General features: G+C 35.8%; 1 protein-coding gene across 1 annotated transcript in view; it reads left to right on the top strand.

Moving 5' to 3' along the window:
* Positions 1 to 5061, top strand: part of LOC134532080 (protein tramtrack, alpha isoform-like) — a 49952-nt gene extending 44891 nt beyond the window's left edge. The window contains exon 5 of the mRNA XM_063368302.1: positions 1294 to 5061. Within this exon, the coding sequence (XP_063224372.1) occupies positions 1294 to 1778 (485 nt within the window). The 3' untranslated portion in view covers positions 1779 to 5061. The remainder of the gene's footprint in view (positions 1 to 1293) is intronic.
* Positions 5062 to 22397: the final 17336 nt, after the last annotated feature.

Here is a 22397-nt window from a genome sequence, read left to right as displayed (position 1 = left end):
CTATTGAAATCTTAATGGTATTGCATCTGTGTAGCTGAAGTATGTGCATCTTAGATAACTGCTTTGAATCAACTGGGAGGAGCTACAATATCATAGTTTTTAGTATTATTACTTGTGGATTGTTATTGTGATATTTAACAGAAAGCCATTTCAAGAAATCTACTGATCAATTTTTTTCAAAGAATCATTTGACATTCACAACTTTGTTAAGGTCAAAATGAGTTTAAAATTATTATTATTTTTTTTTCAGTAGGTGTGTGAGTGGTCACTAGTAGTGTAATTCACAGCGTGTATTTGAGAATGCTTTTGTCATGCTTGCTCGCAAAGTCGCATACAACACGTGCACTTATGTTGTGCCGGTACTGCATGTCAGTGTGCTGAGTGTTGTTAAACCTTTTTTTTAATGTGCATGTTTGTGCTACACAGAACATTTAAATTACTGTTTTTTTTTTACAATAATTGTATTACTAATTTTAAAAAGAATTTTTTTTTTTTTTTTTTTTTTTTTTTAAATTTTGTATTCATGAAGTCATGTTTTGACTTGGAATGAAGAACAGTAAATTACCCTGAATAGTTTTGTACCAACATCTTTACAAAGCTGATATTGTGTATCGTTATTAATTGCATTGTTAACTATTCCCGTGTGTAAATGTTAATACACCCTGTGTAGGTAACTTACGTGACAAGTAAAAATTCTCTTAATATCTGGGTGTGTCAGGTGTTTGTTTGTTGGGTGGTTATTATCTGGTGCAAACTTCATATGTGGTTAAAAAAAACAATATTAGCGATGATAATTCACGATGTAAGTCAAGTCAGTCAGTCTTGTAATGAAACTGTTCATAAACTGTTACTGTTCAAAATTGAATTGTAAGTTCATTCGTGATAATACTGGCATTAGAATTCCCCAATTTAACTGCCGTTTAACATCCACCCTATGTACATACCATAAAAAGAATGATATAATTTTTCAACTCATTTCTAATTTCAATAAAATTGATAATCTTAATTTGTAAAAGTGTAGCTATTAATGTATTTTTTTTACATAAGCCTGCAATTAGTAATTTCATTATAATGTCTATGTATTGTATTTATTATTATGCGTTTTATATTTTGATTTTATTTTTCATAGTTAAATTTTAAACTTTGTTTGTTTGTATTGTTTATATGTTGTGCTTGTACATATGAGCCGTGCCCACCGCTGAAGCCCTCGGCTGTTGGTGGGCATTTTGCAATATTAATAAATAAGTGAGTAAAGTGTTTGTTCGCCGGGCTGACGCGCGCGCCCTGTTGCAGATCCGCCGCTGGCTCCCAAGCCGGAGTCCCAGCCGCAGGAAAACTCCAGCGGGGGCCCGAGCGCGGGTGGAGGGGGTGGTAGCGGGGACGCCAAGGGCGTCGCCGCTCCGCCCCCCGCTCGTCCCCCGGTGAAGAGAAGGGTCCGGCGGCGCGCCACCTCCGCCAGCCAGGACCCGGCCGAGCAGCTGACCGAGATGAGCGTGCGCGGCCTCAACCTGTTCCGCTACGCCTCCATCTCCGAGGGCGTGTACCAGTGCACGGAGTGCGCCAAGGCGGACGTTCAGAAGACCTTCAAGAACAAGTACAGCTTCCAGCGGCACGCCTTCCTCTACCACGAGGGCCACCAGAGGAAGGTGTTCCCGTGCCCCGTGTGCGCCAAGGAGTTCTCCCGCCCGGACAAGATGAAGAACCACATGAAGACCGTCCACGACTGCTTCATGCCCAAGGACTGCGTGTTCCCCCTCGGCTTCTTCCTGCCGCCCTAGCCCATGTCCACCTCTGCTTCAACCTGTTTATATTTGTTACGTCGGTCTGGATATTTCCTCTCCCCCGTCAGTACAATGCTCTGTCCTTTAAGTAATTAATTGGTACTTATGTTTCGGAAGTTTTTTTTTTTTCCAAAATTAAAAAAAAGACTGAGGTTCGCAATGGCAAATCAATCAACATTGGTTGCGGAATGATACCAGGAGCTATCATCTCCTGTGCTGGCTCGTAGAAAATAATAATAATAATAATTATGTTTATTGTTATTGTTGGTGGGTGTGTTCGGGTGAGAATTTAATAGTTCAGGTGATAATTAAGGGAGGAGGGGAGGGTTGCGTTTCATTGCAGCACTTGCAGCTTGGAGGTGGTGAAGTGAGAGAGAAAATATTAAATTAATATCTTTCAGAGATATTACCAAAGAACCATGAAATCACTGTCTTTTTAATTAATTCAGTGAAGATGTTGAACTCCTTACTTATTGAATTAGGTATTGTAGGTAACTATGAGCCTGGAGGTTTTTTTTTTTTTGTTTGGGGGGGAGAGGATATGAGCACATCTAGTTCCTTGCACCTTTAAATAAATCTGTTTTACTTTGAATATGTCCCTCCTTTCTCTTGAAATGAGTTTTTGAACACCAGAAAATCAGTGTTCCTGAAGGGACTGAATTTTATTTTATTTTGTTTTACCTGGAATTCACACTAAAAAGTTAAATCGAGTTCATACATCAAATGAAAAGTAAATTGATTTTACTATACAGTAAAACTTTTGTAACTGGGAGCTTTTACAGAGTATTTTATTCTAGGTGTTATAATTTGTATTCTTTGAATGTTCAGCAGTCAGTTTTGAAGCAGTGTATTTTATAGTGAGTTATCATCGTAAGGTGTTCAAACAAACAGGTGTGGAATGAAAATTTTGTGGGCCTTTTTCAGTATAATGAACATTAAAGTTATTTTAATGTTTGCTTTTTAACATACGACACATCATTTTTAATTGATGATCTGATTCAATTGTTAATGTTTCGTGAGAAAAATGTTTATTTAGCAGTTGAAATTTGAAAATATTTTTTTTTGTTGATTTTTATTATTGAAAAGGAAAATTATTATTCTTGGTAATTCATTTATGAGTAATTGCCACCCTCAGAAGTCTTTTAATTTCTAGATTTTGCAATATTACATACATACCATTTGCTTAGCTGCATTTATTACTATTCACTGAAATACCCAGTTGTTAGTTTTTATAACTATGTAATTTAATATCATGTTGTTGAGACTTTGAAATGGCGCAGTTTTTCACGTTGGTTGCCTTTTTGACTGTCTTGATAGTTGTATTTTACAGTTGACATTTTATCATTGCTTTTTTTCCTGAGAGGCGTACTGTTACTGTGACTGACTGTAAAGTTTATTATGTTTAATGTTACACAGACACTATCTGTGTTTATGCACCGTTTTTAAAGGTAATTAGTTGTTGCATCTAAAAAGTTGGTCTTAGTGCAGATTAGTTGTTTGGAGTGCTGTGCGACATCTAGTTTGAAGTTGAACATAAGCAGTGTTCACACTGGTTTTGGCTTGATCAGAGATATTCTCGATGTTATTGACCACGACCTTCAAATAACTGACTCAAAATATACACATTTTAGCTGTTAAACTAGAATATCTTTGTTAGCAACAGTGTGATTGTATTTAAACAAGTTAAATATTGTACAAATTATTTTACTAAAAAAAAATAGGTTGCATATAACATTCACATAAAATTGTTAAGATTTTCTTTAGAACTCGGTGAAACCTCATTACAAGTTACCTGCGTTTCAAGGATTTCTCACTTTGAAATATATAATTTCAGATCCATACGAGATATTTAACATTAGTTATTTCATTGTTGAATACCTGAACTGTGAGTTTTTTTTAGGTCTGCTGTGATGTGATTTCGTAGTGATTAGTCAGAATTCATATAGAAAACATCCCGGTCTTGACATGTTTAAACTAGTCAGCCTAGTGATTTGTACCTCGGCATGTCATTTAAAATAAAATGCACGTTTCATGTTGCATGTTGGATGTCAACTTCATGTCGCTCAGTGCTAGTTGCTTCACGGAGTAGATGATGTTTTACTGTTGTTGAGGTGTTTCATCATCTTGGTGCTGAACTTGATGTAAATCATCGAGAAATGTTGTTGGATTGTGCTATGGTAGTTATCGCTCTCAACGTGTTTGTTTCTGCAGCACGCAAATTGAAATCCACAAGTTGAAGTTGTAGTTTATTTGGATTTTTGTGGGTGACCTCATAATACTTCCCGCCCCCTGAGACTATTTTTGTATTTAACTCAACTGTTTGCTGGGTCAAAAGTGTTCACAATTGAATTAAGTGAATGGTGTGCGTGCATGAGATGGAATGGAGAGTTTGATGACTTGAGCACATTAGGCTTAGTTCTGCTGCAGTCATCTGAAAGGCATTTTAGTCGAGATGATATAGGTTAGTGCAGGGCTAGAAATTTTCCAGCTTTAAGTGAGCTGTGGGGTTGGTAACAGTGATACGTAAGAGGAAACCGAATGTGATGCTGTAATGTTTGTGGAATAGTAGTTTTCAGCGAGTATGTTAAATTTATTTGAATGTTAGATATGTTAATTCTTATTTTGAAAACAAAATATTTTTTTTTTTTTTCTATAGAGACAATCCTTTTAAAGGATTTACTATTTGAAACTGCACCGCAGGCTAAAATAATGTAAAAATTCTAAAGTGATTTTAAAGAAAGTATTTACATAGTCTATTAATATATATTTTAAGAGACTTATAAAGTCCGAGCAGTGATGTGAAAAAAATGTGGTTTTTTGAATAGATTGGGAACAAAAGAAATTGATTTATGTGTAATGTTGCTTAGACTAAATAATTGCTATTTAGATTCTGTAATTTTATTTATTTTTTACCAAAGGAGTATATATACACGTTCAAAATTTTAGTGAAAGCATATTTTTAATAATTTTTAATTGAAAGAAGTTGCAGTATGCTTATACGTGGAAAGTGTTTAGACTTGTTTGGGAATTTTACTTCATGGTGGATAAAACTTGAAGCTGTTCAAGATAGCCACATTTTTTTAAAAACTGATCTAACAGTTTGTATCAGTTAATTATCTAGTTTTTTTGTTGTGTTTGCGCTGAGATTGTTGTGTGATTTACAGGAGTGCTTGGCTAAACAATCTCTGCTTTGTATAGGCCTTTTTTTTTTTTTGTTTAACTCCAAAAGATTTTCGTTCCAAATGATTTATTGGGAGAAGTTTGTTTTTATGAAAATGTTCTCACAAGTAGTTAAGAGAAAACACTAGTTGATTCAGTACTTTTAATTATGGTAGACCATTTGCGGTCTGCTAGTTTAATACAGTAGAACATGCTTGATTCCTGGTGGGGTCAAACATTGATTTTCCGCAAGATGGCAGACATAGTAAATATTTTTAATTTTTTTTTTTAACTAGGGCGCTTCTGATACCTCCTTTTCCGATATCAGTTTCTGATACTATACCACTGCAATACTCTTGTACCAACGTAGATACCATATACTACGATCAACATTTACAATTACTGGCCACACTATATGAATAAATAATTGAAACATAATTTTTCAAAATATGTATGAGAATAACTTTTTTTTTTTACAAATCTAGATTCAAAGCAAGTTTATTGAAGATTGTGCATCACTGATTTATTAGATAAACAACCTTATTTATATTTACTTGTAGGTAAACAATGCCTAAGTTATTAATTTTTTCCTTTAAAATTGTATTGAAAGTAATTTAGTAAAGATAAAAATATTAAATTTGTGGCAAATAAACATAGCAAGTATTAAATGAAAACTCTCAGTTTTGTGTATATTTTTTCGATGCCTCTGATACCTGGTGTCTGCCAAGAGCTGAATATCGGTTGAGTTTCAAAAAAAGTTTTACTGCGTGAGTTTACCCGATAGTCTGTTGTTAATATTATTATTTTGACCCTAGAAAAGTAGATTGGTCATAAAATACTTACTGGTAATTAACAGATTCTACTCGCATACCACCTTTAAGGGTGGGTTTTATTGCAGCCTCATCTAGGCAGTACCTTCCTCGTGTTTCAAACATCAAGTGTGCAATATTTCATCGCAACCGGATGAATGGTTATGGAACACAAACAGAATATTCATTTTATATTTATATACACATACATTAATTAGCTATTGGTATAGTTTATTATTCGTTTCAGTTAACTGAGAGAGACATTTTCATAAAAAAAAAAATGTTAAAAATATTTATGAATGTATTTTCTGGTGTTAAAGAACAATATAGTTTATTTTCAAAAAAATTTTTATTCAACTGTTTTTGTGTCTTAATAATTTAGCAGTGATTGTTTGAGTGGTGTCAAATGAGTTATTAGATGTTTCTCATGATGCTTGTACGGCCATAATGTGAGTGAGTGGCTGTCGTGATTCAGGGAAAAGCTCTTTGAGGCAGGATAGGGTACGCCAGAAAGCGGGACTACACTGAGCAATAAAGCGCGCGTGTGTTACTCATATTCCGTGTTGGCGCTTTCTCGTCTATTTGCCGTCGTTCTTCGTCAATGACATTAGTAGGGTATCTTGGTAATCCTGGCATGTAGTTAGTTCTTGATAGGACCTTCTCTTCTGGTGCCGTTTGTGGTAGAAAAAAATTCTTTCCAGAGGCCAGTGAAAATACCACGCACACAATCTTTTTCTACTCATAGATTGTTCTTATTTGTATCTACTGATAATTAAATACTGTTTGTTTTTTAGTTTATAGTCTTAGATTATAAACTAATTGAATGTGCAATCATTAACTGTTTTAGTAGCATGTAGAGTTCTGTTAATAACTAACAATAAATTGTATATTATTTACTGTATAAACCACGTATTTAACTTTTAGTTTAATGTTATGTCTTTGGGGTTTTGGATTTTATGTAAATCTTTATCAGAGGCTGTCTTTTTGCTTGCAACATTATTATTATTATAATTTTTTCCATGCATTTAAAATTGCAGACTTGAGTAAAACCAGGGAAGGAAAGGTAGTTTTGGCCCAAAGTAAGTGTGTTGCGGAGAAGGCATTTTTGTTGCGTTTGAAGGAGGATGTTGATTGTATTTTACTGTTTCAAGCAAAGGGGTTTATGTAATTAATTGGCCAGTGTTCTTTCATGTGATGTACTCTGGATCAAGCAATAACCGAGGAACGCGTGCCTGTTTGCAGTGACAGCAATAGGAATAGTTAAGAATCTTATATTTTCTGTGGGTTGTTAATGGTCTTTATCTATGTTTTTTTTTTGTTTCTTAAATTTGGAAGGTGTGAATGTGACCTTCCAAGTCTGAAAAAAAACTAAAAATAGAATTCTGGAGTCGTAAAATTACTGTTTACATCATTGCCATATAATATCACTTGTCATTGTGGGTTATTAAATCTGCTGTTTTTTTTGTTTGTTTCATTCTTGTTACTTAATCTGGTGCAGGTTTACAAGTCTGCCAAATCATTGGTTTTCTTTAAGTTTATGTAGAAAGTTGCAAAGACTGAAGGAGTTGCATTCCTTACTAAAAAAAATTTATTACTTCGTTAATGTTGTAAAAATTGCTTTATGTTTTATGCTTGATACCACAGTTACAATCTTTTTAAGTTATCTTCATTTTGTTAGAATATATTTTTTGTTAAATTATATATATTTGATTGAGCTTTATCTTAGACTTAAGAACTGTGCAATTTTCACAATAAAACGTGGCCTTAGTTTTAAGGCATTGTAATAGGAGCTTATATTATAGCAAATATACTATTTTAATAAAAAAAAGTCTTTATAAATAAAAGAACCTGCTTCAATTTTTAAAAGTAAAACTCTATTTTTAAAAAATAATGTAAGTTTTGCCTTGTTATTTGTGAAGTTGTACCTGGGGGAAATAAAGTTGTAACATATGTAACCTTGTGTAGTAACAACATGTGTGTGTGACGTGTCGTGAATTCTCTTTGCGGCAATGAAGGTTCTGTTATTTTTAAAATGTATTATTTCCTTGCACAACGTCAGTAAGTGTGTGGCAACTTGCTTCCATCATGCACCCATGAGTAGATGAGTAAATTGCACGTTGCACGAGATTTCTTTTTTAAAATTTGTAAAGAGTGAGTCTGAATAGCAATTAAAGTTTTGCAATTTTTTTTTCCAAAAATAGTATTTGTGAAGTTTTTTTAGTTTAGTTGCGGCTTGGTACGCACGGCTGTTCCGTTGGGGTACTTACTCTTCGAAAATCACGCCGTCCCCTTGCTTCTTACGACGGCAAGCGGGAAGTATACATTACGCAGGGTTTGCTAAGTATACAGTCGCCGACATTGTTCAAATCTTTAAAAAAAAAGTGCTGTACTAGAGCTATCAGAAATTGGATGTCACAACAGTTTGTAAATTATATACTTTTTTAGTTAACAATAGTTGGAAACTTATATCTTAGTTTTTTTTTTACTAAGTTTGAGTATTGCGTGCACTAATAAAACACGAATTATTGCCAGTGACAGATAAAGTGAAAAGATTGACAAAAAATATCAGTACCTATTTGTTTCCACCATGTCTTTCATGTAACGGTAGTTCATGAGCCTCTTCATTTTTGAAGTTTTGAAATTTATTCCAGACGTTCAGGTATTAACACCGTTCAAAATAACTCGTGCCCTTGGGCAAATGAGAATCTCTGAATATGTTGTATTGACACAGTTTGGCACCTGGCATAATTTGAATCCATGTTATGGGTTAGTTTATAGTTCACGAAGAGAATACCATGATAGTGAAGCAACTGGAATTTTGATGTTCCAACATATACGTACTAGTACCTTTTCTGAATTTATTTAGAGGCGTAATCATTTTAAATGGCTCCGAGTTTTAGCTGTCTGGCTTTATATATGCATGCTTGTTAAATAAACGGGTGGTTTCCAAATTTGCAAACTTCTTTCAAACTTTTTGGCTGACTTAAAGTAAAATTAAGTTTTTTTTTTAAGTTCAGTTAGTTCCGTTTTTTGTTATGAATGCTATAGTGTCTCTCATCCTTGGATTGCACTGTGAATTTAAATGGGTATTTCTCTCTCTCTCACTGTCTCTCTGTCTCTCTCTCTGCCTCTCTCTCTGCCATTAGCATTGTCCTTTTTCGGTGTGCTCTGTTGCCAGAAGCGCAAAAGTTTTAGTGACAACTTTATAATGTAATGAAAAATTTTTTTAATATGTCAAACATTATTTTGTAAAGTATAATTTGGCATAAGATTCTAGGAAATACAATTTGTTGTTGTATTCCATCAAGATTATCATCTGACAATATTCATATTTAATTTCTGTGTAGACATTGAAAGATGATCTTGATTTCAACTGTTTTTGCCAACAAATTTTTTTTATACCATTTAATTTTAAAAATTTTGGCACTATTTGACTGTAGCATATAATTAATGAGATGCCTCGTTATTAATATTGACCATCTGCTACAAATAGTTTCTCCACTTAAATATTATTTCATTTAAGAATTTAATTATTTTTTCGGTCAGAATGACTATGACTGACTGTAATAATACTGTCAGACGCTATTTTATGTGTGGTTTTAGGAAAGTCAACAGGTAGTAATACTAAAAAGAAATTTAATACGTATAATTAACAGTAGTATATAAAAAAAGACTAAATGTTAGCAAGCCAGGTAGTATCAATCTGACAACGGACTATAGCACCTTCACGCGCTGTGGTCACGGGAGGGGAAAGGGGGAAGCAGGTGTCGAGGGATAAAAAAATGCTTATGCTTGGAGAGACACACGAACGTTCTGCACGGTAGCGCACGCGCAAATCTCCGAGCTGTCGGAATAGTGGCTCGTGATTGAGCGAGTGTACTGCAACAGTAGTGTATTCATCAAAGTGCCTTTGTGTTGGTCGGGGTGCAAACTGTCCTTTCACACTTGCCTAGGACCTTCGCGTAGCCTTTTTGTTTTGTGTAGCCAAAGATACAGATAAGAACTTAGTTGAACGTATGCAAGGAGCATTTTTTCCATTTTGTAAAGATGGACAAATGACGGCTGGGATGTGAGGTCCAAGACCCGCGAAGCTTCCATCGTAACCCAATATTCCTGTTGTCAAAAACCCGTATCATTAGCAAACACCTATGTAACTGTCTGAGCGACTGTCATTCGAAGGGGAAAAAAAGTGGCATTCTTTTGTCTTTGCTGTAAAGAAAATTTTAAGTTTGAAAACCTGTATGTGTAATATCTGTTAAATGTTTTTGTAATTGCATCATTCCCTAATGTAATTTTACTCTACTATGGTATGGAAGTTGATTTGTATAGTACTTTTTAAATAAAACAAATTTATTTATAAAATAAAGCCTTGTTTTTTGTAAAGTATATTATAACCATATTTTTAAATAAAAAAAAACTTTGTACACATTTATTTGTTTTTACATAATTATACCAAGTTTTAAACTTTTGCTTCCCAAAATGAAGTTTTGTTGTCATGGTAAAATATATGTGTAAATGAATGGTATCTCCACACGTCATTCACATTTACCACGTTTAATAATATGTAAGTTACTTGTTCTCTTCCTAAATATTTTTTTATTTTTTTTTGCAAAACTGAAATACAAGAATTTAACTGCAAACAAATGCTATCGTCGAGGCTGTATGGACTATTACTTTCCCAAGGGTGTTTATTTTATCCAACTTACACGGGTACCAATGTCGACCTGCTTAAGTGCAGCAGCACTCGACAGTGAGTTAGTTTCTTGACTCGTGCTGCAATACCAGATTCAAGACCCTGGGAGCTAGTTCATGAAGAAGGCCAGACCACCTTTTGGGCTCAGGGTCGGATCAACTATTGTACTAGGGACAATATGGTGAAACTGGTAAGAAATACGCGAGACAAGTGATGTTCACGAACCTTAACGGCATGGAGTGTACTTACGTTTTGGTACAATGTGTGTTTTAAGTGTGCGAGGCTAGTTACAATAGTGGTATCTAGAAGCATGGAGTGGAATATAAAGGCTTAAAAGCGATGCAGTAGCGTGTCTCGTGCTTCACCAATGCTAATTGTCAAAGAGTTTCCCATATTGTCCTACAATATTTGGTTGAATTTATTTCCATTTCATTTTTTAATCAGTGTTATGTATTTCTGGTTTATTTCCTTCACTTAGCCTCCCGGCTGTTAGGTTCCCCAGTAAAGACCCATAAGCCATCAACTTGCAGTTTGCCGTCTGTCTGCCCGAAGCTGGTCCAACCAGTGACACTCGTAAACTTAACATTCTTGCTGAAGTGTTTTATCTCTTTGTTTAACAGCAGTACAGTCATTAATATGCAAAAAAAAACCTTAATAAAAAAATCACTCATTTTGGGACAACATTGTTGCCTTTGTCGAGAGTATAGAGGATATAATTTTAATTACATAGTTTTGTTTCTTATAGTTTTTAATTGTGTGTGTGTGTGTGTGTGTGTGTGTCCATGAGTGTATTTCTTCCTTTATCCCTCCTCCCTATCTGTTCATTTCTTTTGTACCAGCCTGTAAGTGCTTCTGTTCTGTCAGTTTTGTAACACTAGTTACGTTCAAGAAACTTGGGTGCTTCGTTTTGCATTCTCATCGAGAGAGACATTGATTAGTGTTCCTAACACGAGGGCACAGCACATTTCCGATGTTCTGTGAAGGCCCCCGAGGTAAGTCTGATGTGGTTCATGACTTTGTGATGAAATACACAGTAAGGTGGCGGTCCTAGAATTTGCGGGGATGTGATGTTCTCAAGAGGGGCCTTACCAGGGGGCTTGTGGGATGGAATAACCATCCGATGAAAAGAGGTTTCAGGGGTCTTTCTCTAAAATTTTTTTTTTAAATAAACTTAAAAGCTAACCTGGAACTTAAATTCAGACTAAGGTTTTGCTAATTTAACTCAGCGAATATTGATGTCTTTCGTAAAAAAATTAATCTCTGGTTAGTTTAATAAATGCTAAACATGTAGTACTGGTGAAAATGTTTTATGTGAAGTAATAAAATCTTTGATATCAAGTAAACTCAATTTAAATCAAAAAGGTGTTAACTAGCACTTCAAATTACATTTCATTTTAATTTCTTTTTTTTTTTTTACTTGAATGTCCATATTCTTCACCGAGAACTAAACAAATGTTTGCCCTGCTCACCTGAACCTGCCTTTGTGTCCTGTTGTCTCTCGGTTTTGGTTCGCGAGAAATGAGAAGGGAGCATTTACATTAACAATGAGCTTGGGCATGGGACATGCTTGCTACAGTGCTAGGTATACTTGGTCAACTTTGCTCATGACCACGTGGAACCAGTAGATTGATACGGACGAAAGAAAATACTGTGCTCTCTCGACAATTCTCGGTGGCCAAGACAATGTTAAACAGTCCATAACATGTGGCATTGTGTAACTACATACTAGTTTACTGCTGGCTTAAAGGTGTAACCCATAAAATATTTACATTAGCCTGAGAATTTTAATCGCCATACAAATTTTATATTCGCTTCTGTATTTCAAAGTAATCTATGCAGTGGAACGTGTTACTGAAGTTGTAGAGTGCGCTCAGCAGGGTTGGAAAACAAACTTTTTTTTGTTCAAAACCAGGTTTTTTGACGTGATATCGTCTTATAAATCGATGAACGCCGGCTGCACGCACGAAAAAGCATGACTCATTGTCACGTTCCGCATGAGCCGAGCGTGCGAGAGCGCAGAACAAGCGATATAGAGGCACGATTGGCCTACGCGTTCGGCTTGTGACACATCTATCTCTCTTCCACTCACGTTATCACGTAAAATTATCGTCCGTAAACTGACTTAACAGACAACCCCCTTTTTTATTACATTATTTTGGTTCTCAGCATGTTCTAATGAAAGCCATACAACATTCCACTTTCTGCTGCTCTTGTTGAACCAGAAAAGTTATAACATCAAAGAACTGATTGAAGTCCAGCAAATCTGACTGGGCCTTAACCACAGAAAGGGTATTTTCCCACATGAGGATTTCCCACCAAATAGTAGTTAAAAAAAAAATACATTTATTTATTTCCTTTTTTTTTACACTTTTGACTACAATTTACTAATTCATTTAATTTTAGAGGAGTAATTAGCTGGCTATAAATTAAAACTTATTCAGTTAATTTAAATAATATCTTGATTAGTATATGATAATTTTTTCTTATAAATCACAAGGAACATTAATTAGCAAACTATTGTTATTAGAATGGAATTACACCTTTCATTAAAATTTATTAAGATATTCTATTTAAAAAATACATTTTCTTTAAGAAAACAATTTGGTTTAAAAAAAACACTTTGTTCAAACTGTGGTTTAAATCAGCCAACCCTGTTGCTCGGTGAAGCTTCTTTGTGCCATAAAGTGTTTTGTTATATGTTGCTCATGGAGAACAGAAGTCCTTAGTTGAGACAAATGTGACCATTTTCCTCTATAAAAGCAAATTGCGTTCCAGATGTGAAATAAGTCGTCTCTACCCGTGACTGCCAGGGATGCAGTTTACTTTCTGTCTTCATTCCATGTTCCTGTTCAAGTAGTTTTCAATTTCAGTCCATTCTGCTGATCTGAACATCACTCCCTGCGAACTGGGAATGGAAGAGAACATCTCCTGGTATGCTCCTGTCAGGTTGACAGCACGTCAAGAAAAGCAGTTCCTCGATTTAAGGTCGAATGAAAGTTCCCATTATCGGAATTGGTAGCGGTGGTGCTATATGAGTTAGAGTACCTACTTGACGACGAGGTGCAGCGTACGGGCCGTGCAGGGGGATGACGGCTGTGAGCACCGGGCCGGTATGCGCTGTGTTCCAGACGGCAGCTTCTCGAGCGTGCTGGTGGAGGAGCAGCCCTCCATCACGCTGGAGCTGTGCGGACCGGAGGACGGCAAGCTGGGGCTGGTGGCGCCCGGCGTGCACTTCCTGAGCCGCGAGGCGGGCGACCTGCTGGTGGCCGAGTGCGAGGACGCCGACCCGGACGACCTCTTGGGGCGCGCGCGGCAGGAGCTGCTCGAGTACCTGGTGCGCGACGACGGCAGCGTGGTGTGCAAGTGGTGCGGCGAGGTGCTGCCCACCCGCACCCACTGGTACCGCCACAAGTACAAGTTCCACGTGGCGGCCACCTTCCAGCCGCCCGCCAGCCTCTACAAGTGCCACCGCTGCAACGTGTTCTTCAAGTCGCGCAAGGGCTACGCGGGCCACGTGGCCAACCGGCACGCGGAGGGCGCGGAGCGGGACTGCGAGGAGGCCGAGGACGAGCCGCTGCCCCCGCTCGAGCCGGAGCCGCCGCGCCAGACGCGCCGGACGCGCGGCTCGGACGCGGCGGCGCGCGACGACGAGTACCGGTCCCAGCGCGAGAAGGAGGAGAAGCTGGTGGCGGACATCATCGACCGTGTGCGGCGCGAGTGCGAGGCGCAGGGCGCGGCGGTCACGCGGCGCGGCTACTCGCGCCGCTCCACGGTCATGAACTCTTGAAGCCGCGCGCGGCGTCCCGCTCCGTCGACACCGTGCCCGGTCCGCTAGGGCGCTAGGACTCGGGCCGCGGTGCTGCCGCGCGTGTGAGCGTGCATCGTCCGGTCGGCTTCTGTGAGCGGCAACTCCCGTCATCCTTCAGCTCTCTGCTGATCTCTGCTACGAAGCGTTCGTGATGCCCGAGGCGTGGGTCTCGGACGTAGTTCAATTAGCAGACTGTCATTTGCAAACTGTTTACATCAAATGCTTGAAGTGCCAAATTTTAACCAGTTTTTCGAAGAATATGCAGCAACAGGTGTAAGTGTCATGTCTAGTAGTATTAGTTGTCCAGGTGTATGCGGTATCCTTTTTCAAACTTTTCTGCTATCATTAAGAATTTTTTGTTGTTGTGTTTTTTACCTTCAGGAAACCACTAGGTGCATATGCACTGTTCTTAATGTTACCCAATACTGCTGAAACACACTTGCTTTAAAAGTTTCTTTAAAGTACTGTGTGTGATCGCATGAAATAACATTTTATTATTAGTCACTTTATATAAAAAAATTGATGTTAAATAATTTTTATTAATTTAAAAAATGTGCAATAATTTGAAGTGATGGAACACTATGAATTTTTGATTCATTAATTTTCCCATTGTAATGTAGGTAGCTCAGATTTTCTGGAGAACTTAGATAGTTTTGTTTTGAATAAATTTGTGATTGATTAAATTTCAAGTTAACATGCAACGTTCCAAACATTATTGCATTTGTGCAGAATGATACAAACAATTGAGTGTTCAGTTGCAAAGACGAGGAAACTTACAAAGTTTTTTTTTGGCAAAGAATGAAGTATATATTTTAATATGTAAAAAATTGTTCCTTGATTATTTTACTATACTGTGTCTGGTTTTTCATAAACATTTCAATGCCTTTACATATTTAGAGTATTATTTAAGATTTTATATTTATTTAGTAATTTTACGTAAAGACGCCTTAAGGCAGCCATCTGGCTGTATAGCGTTCAGAGAGCCGGGTGTTAATGTGCCATTTACTAACCATTCAAGATATATTAAAGATGTTTCATTACAAATGAAATATCATGTAAGAGCCATTGTAATTTCCAATGGCAGTTTCATTTTATGTTTTTCAACATATACATCATGTCCATAAAAAAAAGTCCCAGTTTCAATGATATATTATAACAGATTAATTTATATTATTTACAACAAATCATACTTCGAATTAAAAGTATATTACTTAGTTTTGTTACAAATGTTCAATATGTGCACCTTTAGTTATATGGCACACATCCGACCTAAAGTACAATTCTTCCGATACTTTGGTTAACAAGTCTGGAGTAATGGAAGCAATAACCTCTTCAATTCTGTGTCTCAACTCTGGCAAATCATTAGGTAGCGGTGGAACGTAGACATGATCTTTTATAAAGCCCCAAAGGAAAAATAGAATGACGTTATGTCAGGTGAACTTGGAGGCCAGCGAAAAAGAGCTCCTTCGACTTGACCATTACGACCAAACCAGCGGTCAGGAACTTCGACGTTCACCCGCTATCGTACAAATGAAACTAACAGATTCACTTTCAGCAAATTGCAGAACAGAAAATGCTTTACGCTCAGGAGTCGACATTTTGCGTAATTGGTGCTGCAAGCGAGAAAATAACAAAGCAGTACTCACGCATGCGCTTATCTAAAACTTGTTTGAGCTACTCTTTGATTATGACCTTGAACCAACACTCTACAATGCTTACAGTTGATACTATTAAAATTTATAGCTGGTACATTCTTTTATGGACATACTTTATTATTTTGATAGTGAAAAAGGCTATGAAATATTATGAAATATTATGTCCACAGCAATGTAGATATGACATCTTTAATATTTAACTACAAAATGTTAGGTTAACTGTGTCAAACCCCACAGAGGGGAAGAGGGTTGCGATGCGCGGATCAGTGGTTCCTTTAGCGCTCCGTGCGTTTAGAGCTGGCGTGACCAGACCTAATTTTCATTTTTGAAACCAACTATGTTGGTTGATGTATGGTTTCTTTGTCTACTTACGAACCACAGTGGTTTGCTATTTTCAATCATTTTTATTCCCTCGTGATGCTTTATTTTTATTCACTGACCAATGTTATAATCAGATACATAGTGCACGAGCCTAGAGCAAGCGGTGTTCGTCAAAATGTTACCGTGAAGGTTTTTAACATGACTTATCTGTGGCTCGGCCCATTCTGCAATCTGAATGAGTCGAGTCGCCCATGTATTCCGGGTGTATTCCGTTTGTTCACCTTGGCCTACAGGTTGCATTACCTCGCTGCCGGCATTTTTAGTTAGCTTCGATTTTATCGTTACCGTCTGTTTTCATTTCAGGACAGTGTTTCCTTGTTTTATAGCAGGTTAAATTTCATATTTCACTTTTATCACTTGCTATTCGTATTAAAATTATTGGCGTTCAGCAATCTGGCAAAACCACTAATCCAATATGCATTATCCCAAAAGTGCATATGTAAGAACTTTCACTGTGCTAGGGTGTGTTTTTGATATCTTGGCTTTTATAGTCTTGCATTTACACTGAAAATCAATATTTGGTGGTCTCTTTACATATTTTATTGTACAATAAAATGAAAGCTTAAAGAAAAACTTATTTTGATTTAATTGCTTGAGCATGTTCTGTAAAAATTTTGTTGTGTCACCTTTGCATTTATTAAAATTGTCACAAAATATTTTGTTTTGAAAAAAAAGTGAAAGTTATTTCTTATTAAAAATATTACTGTATTGTTTTGGCCAGCATGTGTTTTTAACCATACAGATAGGGGGAAAAAAAAGTATTAATCAGTGCTTCACCAAGAACATCAGACATAAGAGTCAATCTTATTGCTTTAGTTCAAGCTATATGCTGGACATAGAGAAAAAATATCATTTTTTTATGAATCTGTCAAATAATATTTGTGGTGATTTCATTAAAACTCAATTAGCATTACTGTTACTTAATAATTACATAATCATTTACAGAATCTGAGCTGTTAAAATTAGAATAATTAGATTAATGGAATAGTTTTTTAAGTGTGCATTTATTTTCATGATTAATATTTTTCTTGTGTTACGTAAACCATAGAAATTGTCTGAAAGACTGATGTTGAAGAAGGTTCTGCTGAAAATTTTGTGGTTTCTAATCAAAGTGAAAGATGTTTATTTAAAAACAAACATGTACATCAAAATGAGTTCTGAAAAAAAAAAAAATTTCATAAAAATATTAACACTGGTAAATCAAGTGCCACTACTAATTTTTCCATCCGTAAAGATCTAATATTGTATGTGTAGCTTCCAAATTTCACTAGATTATAATTACTGTGCCAATTCGATCGAGAACAATTTGAAATGCTTTTGAAAGTGACCGCCTGCATCTGCAAACAAGTAAAAAGTCTTCACATCTGTTTTGTTTGAAAGTTACTGTTCTCCTATTGTATGCACATGCATAATGTAAATGATTTGTCTTCTTTTTACATGTGTGTTGTTTACCAAAGGATTGGATTTAGCACAGAAAAGCTGTGGTTCAATATGTCGTGGTACTGAACTTCCACGCAGGGCTGGACATGAGGAAACCATCTGGGCCTGGGTAAGGCACGTTCGAAACCTCGGAATTCCGCCAGCCGGGAGAAGCGATACAGTTCTGAAGATAACTGTGGAACAAAACGCTCTCGCCACGAATCACCATCGCTACCGACGATGTGTGCTGTTATCGTGTCTTTGTTTTTTTTTTTTCATTCTTGATTGCAATAATTTTTAATTTTTAGTCATGCACCTAATATCATCGTAATTATCCGTTCCTAATTGCAAGTAAAGTGCAGCCATCTGTTCTTCCTTATCCATAAATTAATTAAGGGTAAAACATTTTATAGTATTTTGAACACTTGTTTGTTATATTAATCAGGAGCATACATAGAATTTAATTTTTTTTATTAGGGGGGAGGGTAATAAAACTACTTTTCCCACTGTTTGCTTTACAAAATTTTTCCTTTTGTTGCTGGGAATGATAGATTTTTTTAGGATTTCAGGGAGGGGGGGGGGCGGAATACCCCCCAAATTCCCTCCTTGCATATGCTCCTGAAGCTAATTAAAGTTTATATTAATTTTTTTTAGTATCATTTAAACATTCCAAGTATTTATGTAAAAATAAATTTTTAATTAAATTTGTAACATTGTTTTTATAGCTATTGATATATAAACATTTAATCATTTACTGAAAGTATAATGTAATGAACGCTAACCCTTATTGTTCATAAGTTATTCAGAAAATTTATGATATACAATTTTAAACTATACCTTTCATCATTTTCTCAGTGTAAGTTAAAAAGTTTCTAGATAACTATTGTACATGAATTATTACTGATGTACCCTGCTTCCAGAATGTGCTAGTTAACAGTGCTATAATATAGTGTACAGTTAGTTTGTAAATCATGAATGTATATTGTACAGTTATAAATCTTGTAATATTTGCTTTAATATATTATAAAAAGTCTCTGTGTCATATTTTTATATTTATTGTGTTTTAACACCTGATATCACAATTCCAAAAATTCTTAATCAGAACGACTTAACTTTTGTAAATGCTGTTACAAAATAAATTTTCCACAAATAATAATTAATGAAAAATAAATAATTTTACCTGGAAACAATTTGTTTGCCTTCATATAAGTGTAACAATATAAGGTAAATATAAAATAACTGATTATAGAGCTATTTTTACCAATTGCAAATTAAAATGGGCAAATTGAGATAGTTTAATGAAGACAAAATATTTTAACTTTGGAGTTTTACCAGCATGAAGTAGTGTGTGTTCCACATTGACCTAACCTTGCCTGAGGGAGGTAACTATAAATTTAGAACATTACATTTACTACTAAAAAATTAAATTGTAAATATTCCGAGCTATTAGTTTGTGTGTTGCATCTTTATCCCATTAAATTACTATCTGAACAAAAATTATATGTTTAATATTTCACTTGATAAACTGAGAAACTCAAGATGTGGTACCTGGTCACGACATTGTTTCGTACGGCTTGCCTAAAGAATTTCAAACAAAGAAGTATTATCAAATATTCTGTCAATTATTAACCGTCTTTGGTTGCATACATGTAGAATAAAGTTTTCAGCGGAAAGTGTTTTTGAAGCCAAAGTATCCTCACAGAAATACACAAAAATATTATTTACATTAAAGGTATTTATATTTTGTTCAGTAATTATTCTCATTTATATTTAATGATTTCTTTTAATATTTGTTAATATTTTTGAAAGACTCATTTTTCATTTCTTTATCACATGCCACATTTTATTGTATTAGTCACTGTAGAGAACATATCAATATGTTCTCTACAGTGACTAATACAATAAAATGTGACATGTGATAAAGAAATGAAAAATGTAATATTAATTCATGTGTGTTTGGCCTTCAGATTAGTTTCAAAATATTTGGCCCTTGAAAAATTGATACAGTACTTCAGATAGATAACATTTCTTAATCTCTAATAGTGAATCCCACCCTCAATCACAAACTACCAGATGAGTCATCCCCTTCAATGTTTTGATTTAAGCCATCTCTCATCCATATGTTAAGGTTATATATATATATATATATATATATATATATATATATATATATATATATATATATATATGTTTTCCATATTTAATTTTGACACAATATACCTACTTGGTACATGTTATCTGCTAACCTTACATGAGTTCATAATCAAAAAAACCTTATGTTGTGTCATGGATACACAATGTAAGATTTTCCTTGTGTTATTGCTGTGGGTAGTTCATGCATTTCAAGCAATTTTAACCTCATTTTCATAAATATCTTAATAAAAGTTTTAAATTATCAAGAATCCAAAAAAATACAACTTGGAGAAATTGAGATAATGCACAAAATTTAATAAAAAAAACTAGCAGATTTACAGAAATATTACTTTACAAATTCACCACATAAACTACAAGTTTTAAAATTATTTTTACAGTTTGTTTGTAAATGCATTTTTGTATGCCTAGTAGCAATAGGTTAAGCACACCCTAGGGAGAAATGTATGTAAAAATTCAAGACTACCTACGTAAACATAAAGTATCAGAGAAGAGGACCTAACATTACAGGTTGGTACCTAAGGTTTTATATCTTGCTTGATTGAAAGCAATAATGATCATCATTGAAACAGACTATTACTGAGTGAAAAATTATACTTTTTTTTTTAATGAATGCATATTTACAGTGTGTATTTTGCCATTGATTTTCGTCCGAGCTGAACTTATTATTTATTCTTTTTACTGAATCAATTATAATTCTGCCCTGATCTGCCGTAATCGCTAGCAAGATAGTAACCAGGCCAGGTCATTAAATCCCACTGTTGACATTCATTGTAACTGGAGAATCGGTTATTAATGGTAAATTTTGATTAAACATGGTTTAGTCTGGACTACAAAAATGTAATTTTTTTTTTTAGTTCTTTAAGTTTTTTTTTTGTTATTGTTGACTCCCTTGGCATTAATTTATAGCCCCTGCCGTGTCCTTGAGTACAAGAAAGTGCATAACGCCTTCAGTTAACCCAGTGACACAATTCATCCTCCAAAATGTGTTGGGGGGGGGGGGGGGGGGGGGGGGAACTAGGCTAATAGAAGTTCAAGGACGTAAACATTAATTTATTTAATGACGTCGGAATATTCCCATAATTGCTGCACTAATTAACAAGACTAGACCCGAAACAAGGAACGGGAAGATGTTTGCTGAAATGACCTTGGCGGTCAGCTACTGCGTTGCCATGGAGACAGGGAGGAGTGTATTCTTTTGTTATGCTTACGGACGCCGTCTGCCCAGGCGCACATACGGTGCGCAGAACTACAGGGAAAAACAAAGCAATTTAAAAACTACTCAAGATATCCGAGTGGGGCCAATTTACGAAAAACATTTAAGAATACTCTGAAGGCACAAAATCATTTTTGATTTCAGATTTTAATTTTTTAAACTGTATTTTTTGGAGAGTTAAAATGGCTAAACGGTGTGTTTTCAGGTTTAATTTTTAGGAATAAAACTATTTGTACAGATTCTTGAAAGCACTTAAGGGACGTGCATTACACCTTTATCTTCATTTCTAAGCCATGTAATGTTACGGTCACCGCTCAAATTTCACAGTTCTATGGACGAGAAGACTGCGCGCCAATTCACAACCTTGCATTCAGAGGCGATACCGCGCTAGAAGCACCAGCGACCGTCGCGCTTATCATCCCGCCTCGCCAAAGGCCGGTCCACACGCAACGTTTTCAGCAACGATTACTTGTGCAGGTCACATCGTTGTAGACAAGACGTAGCGTGTAGACAGGAAAACTGCGCAGTTTTGTGAACTGCGCGGAGACAGAACACGGAGAAGGAAAACTGTGGCCAAGACTCATTTATGTCCGCGCAGTTTAGTCGACCTGCACAGACTTGTCGTAGCGTGTGGACACTTCCTCCGTCTTCTCCGTACACGGGGCTCAGTTCATCCTCGGTATTTGTGTCGGAACAGTGTCATATATTATCTTTGAAAGATTTGTGCAATGGGAGTGCATGACTTGATGTAGGCTTTTGGACATACGCCATTGCTAAGCACATGTATGTCTGTAGAAGAAAACTACAAAAAATAAAACACAAACAAATACAAACAAAAAACTGAGTGATTGACTCAGTCGCACCTGTATTTTCGTACCATGTGCGTCTCTGCCTGAGGACGGGAGCAGATAGCAGTTCCCTAAACGTCGCTTGTTTCTGTTTAAGAAAACTGTTGTGTTGGTTTCGTCTTTTCGTTTTTTCGTTTTGTCGTGTTTTGTCTCGTTTTGACTGTTGTGCTGAATTTTTTTGGGTTCAATATTTTTGTGCTGTCATCATTTGTGGGGGTTTTTTCGTTCTCTTTGTTTTTTTGGAAAACTATTGTGTTTGTTTTCGTCTTTTTGTTTTGCTGTGTTTTTGTCTCGTTTCAACTGTTGTGCTGAATTTTTTGGGTTCGGTATTTTTGTGCTGTCATCATTTGTGGGGTTTTTTCGTTCTGTTAGTCCATTTTTCTTTGTTTTTCCTTTGTTTGTTGACCATATTCCTGTTGTGGTGTTTATATCCTGACAACAGCAATTTTTTTGCTTAATTTGTGTTTTTTGTAGTTT

Source organism: Bacillus rossius, chromosome 5 (assembly GCF_032445375.1).
Source record: "Bacillus rossius redtenbacheri isolate Brsri chromosome 5, Brsri_v3, whole genome shotgun sequence".
Taxonomy (NCBI): Eukaryota; Metazoa; Arthropoda; class Insecta; order Phasmatodea; family Bacillidae; genus Bacillus; species Bacillus rossius.
The sequence above is the reverse complement of the archived record's forward strand: the minus strand, read 5'-3'. Positions and strand labels throughout refer to the sequence as shown.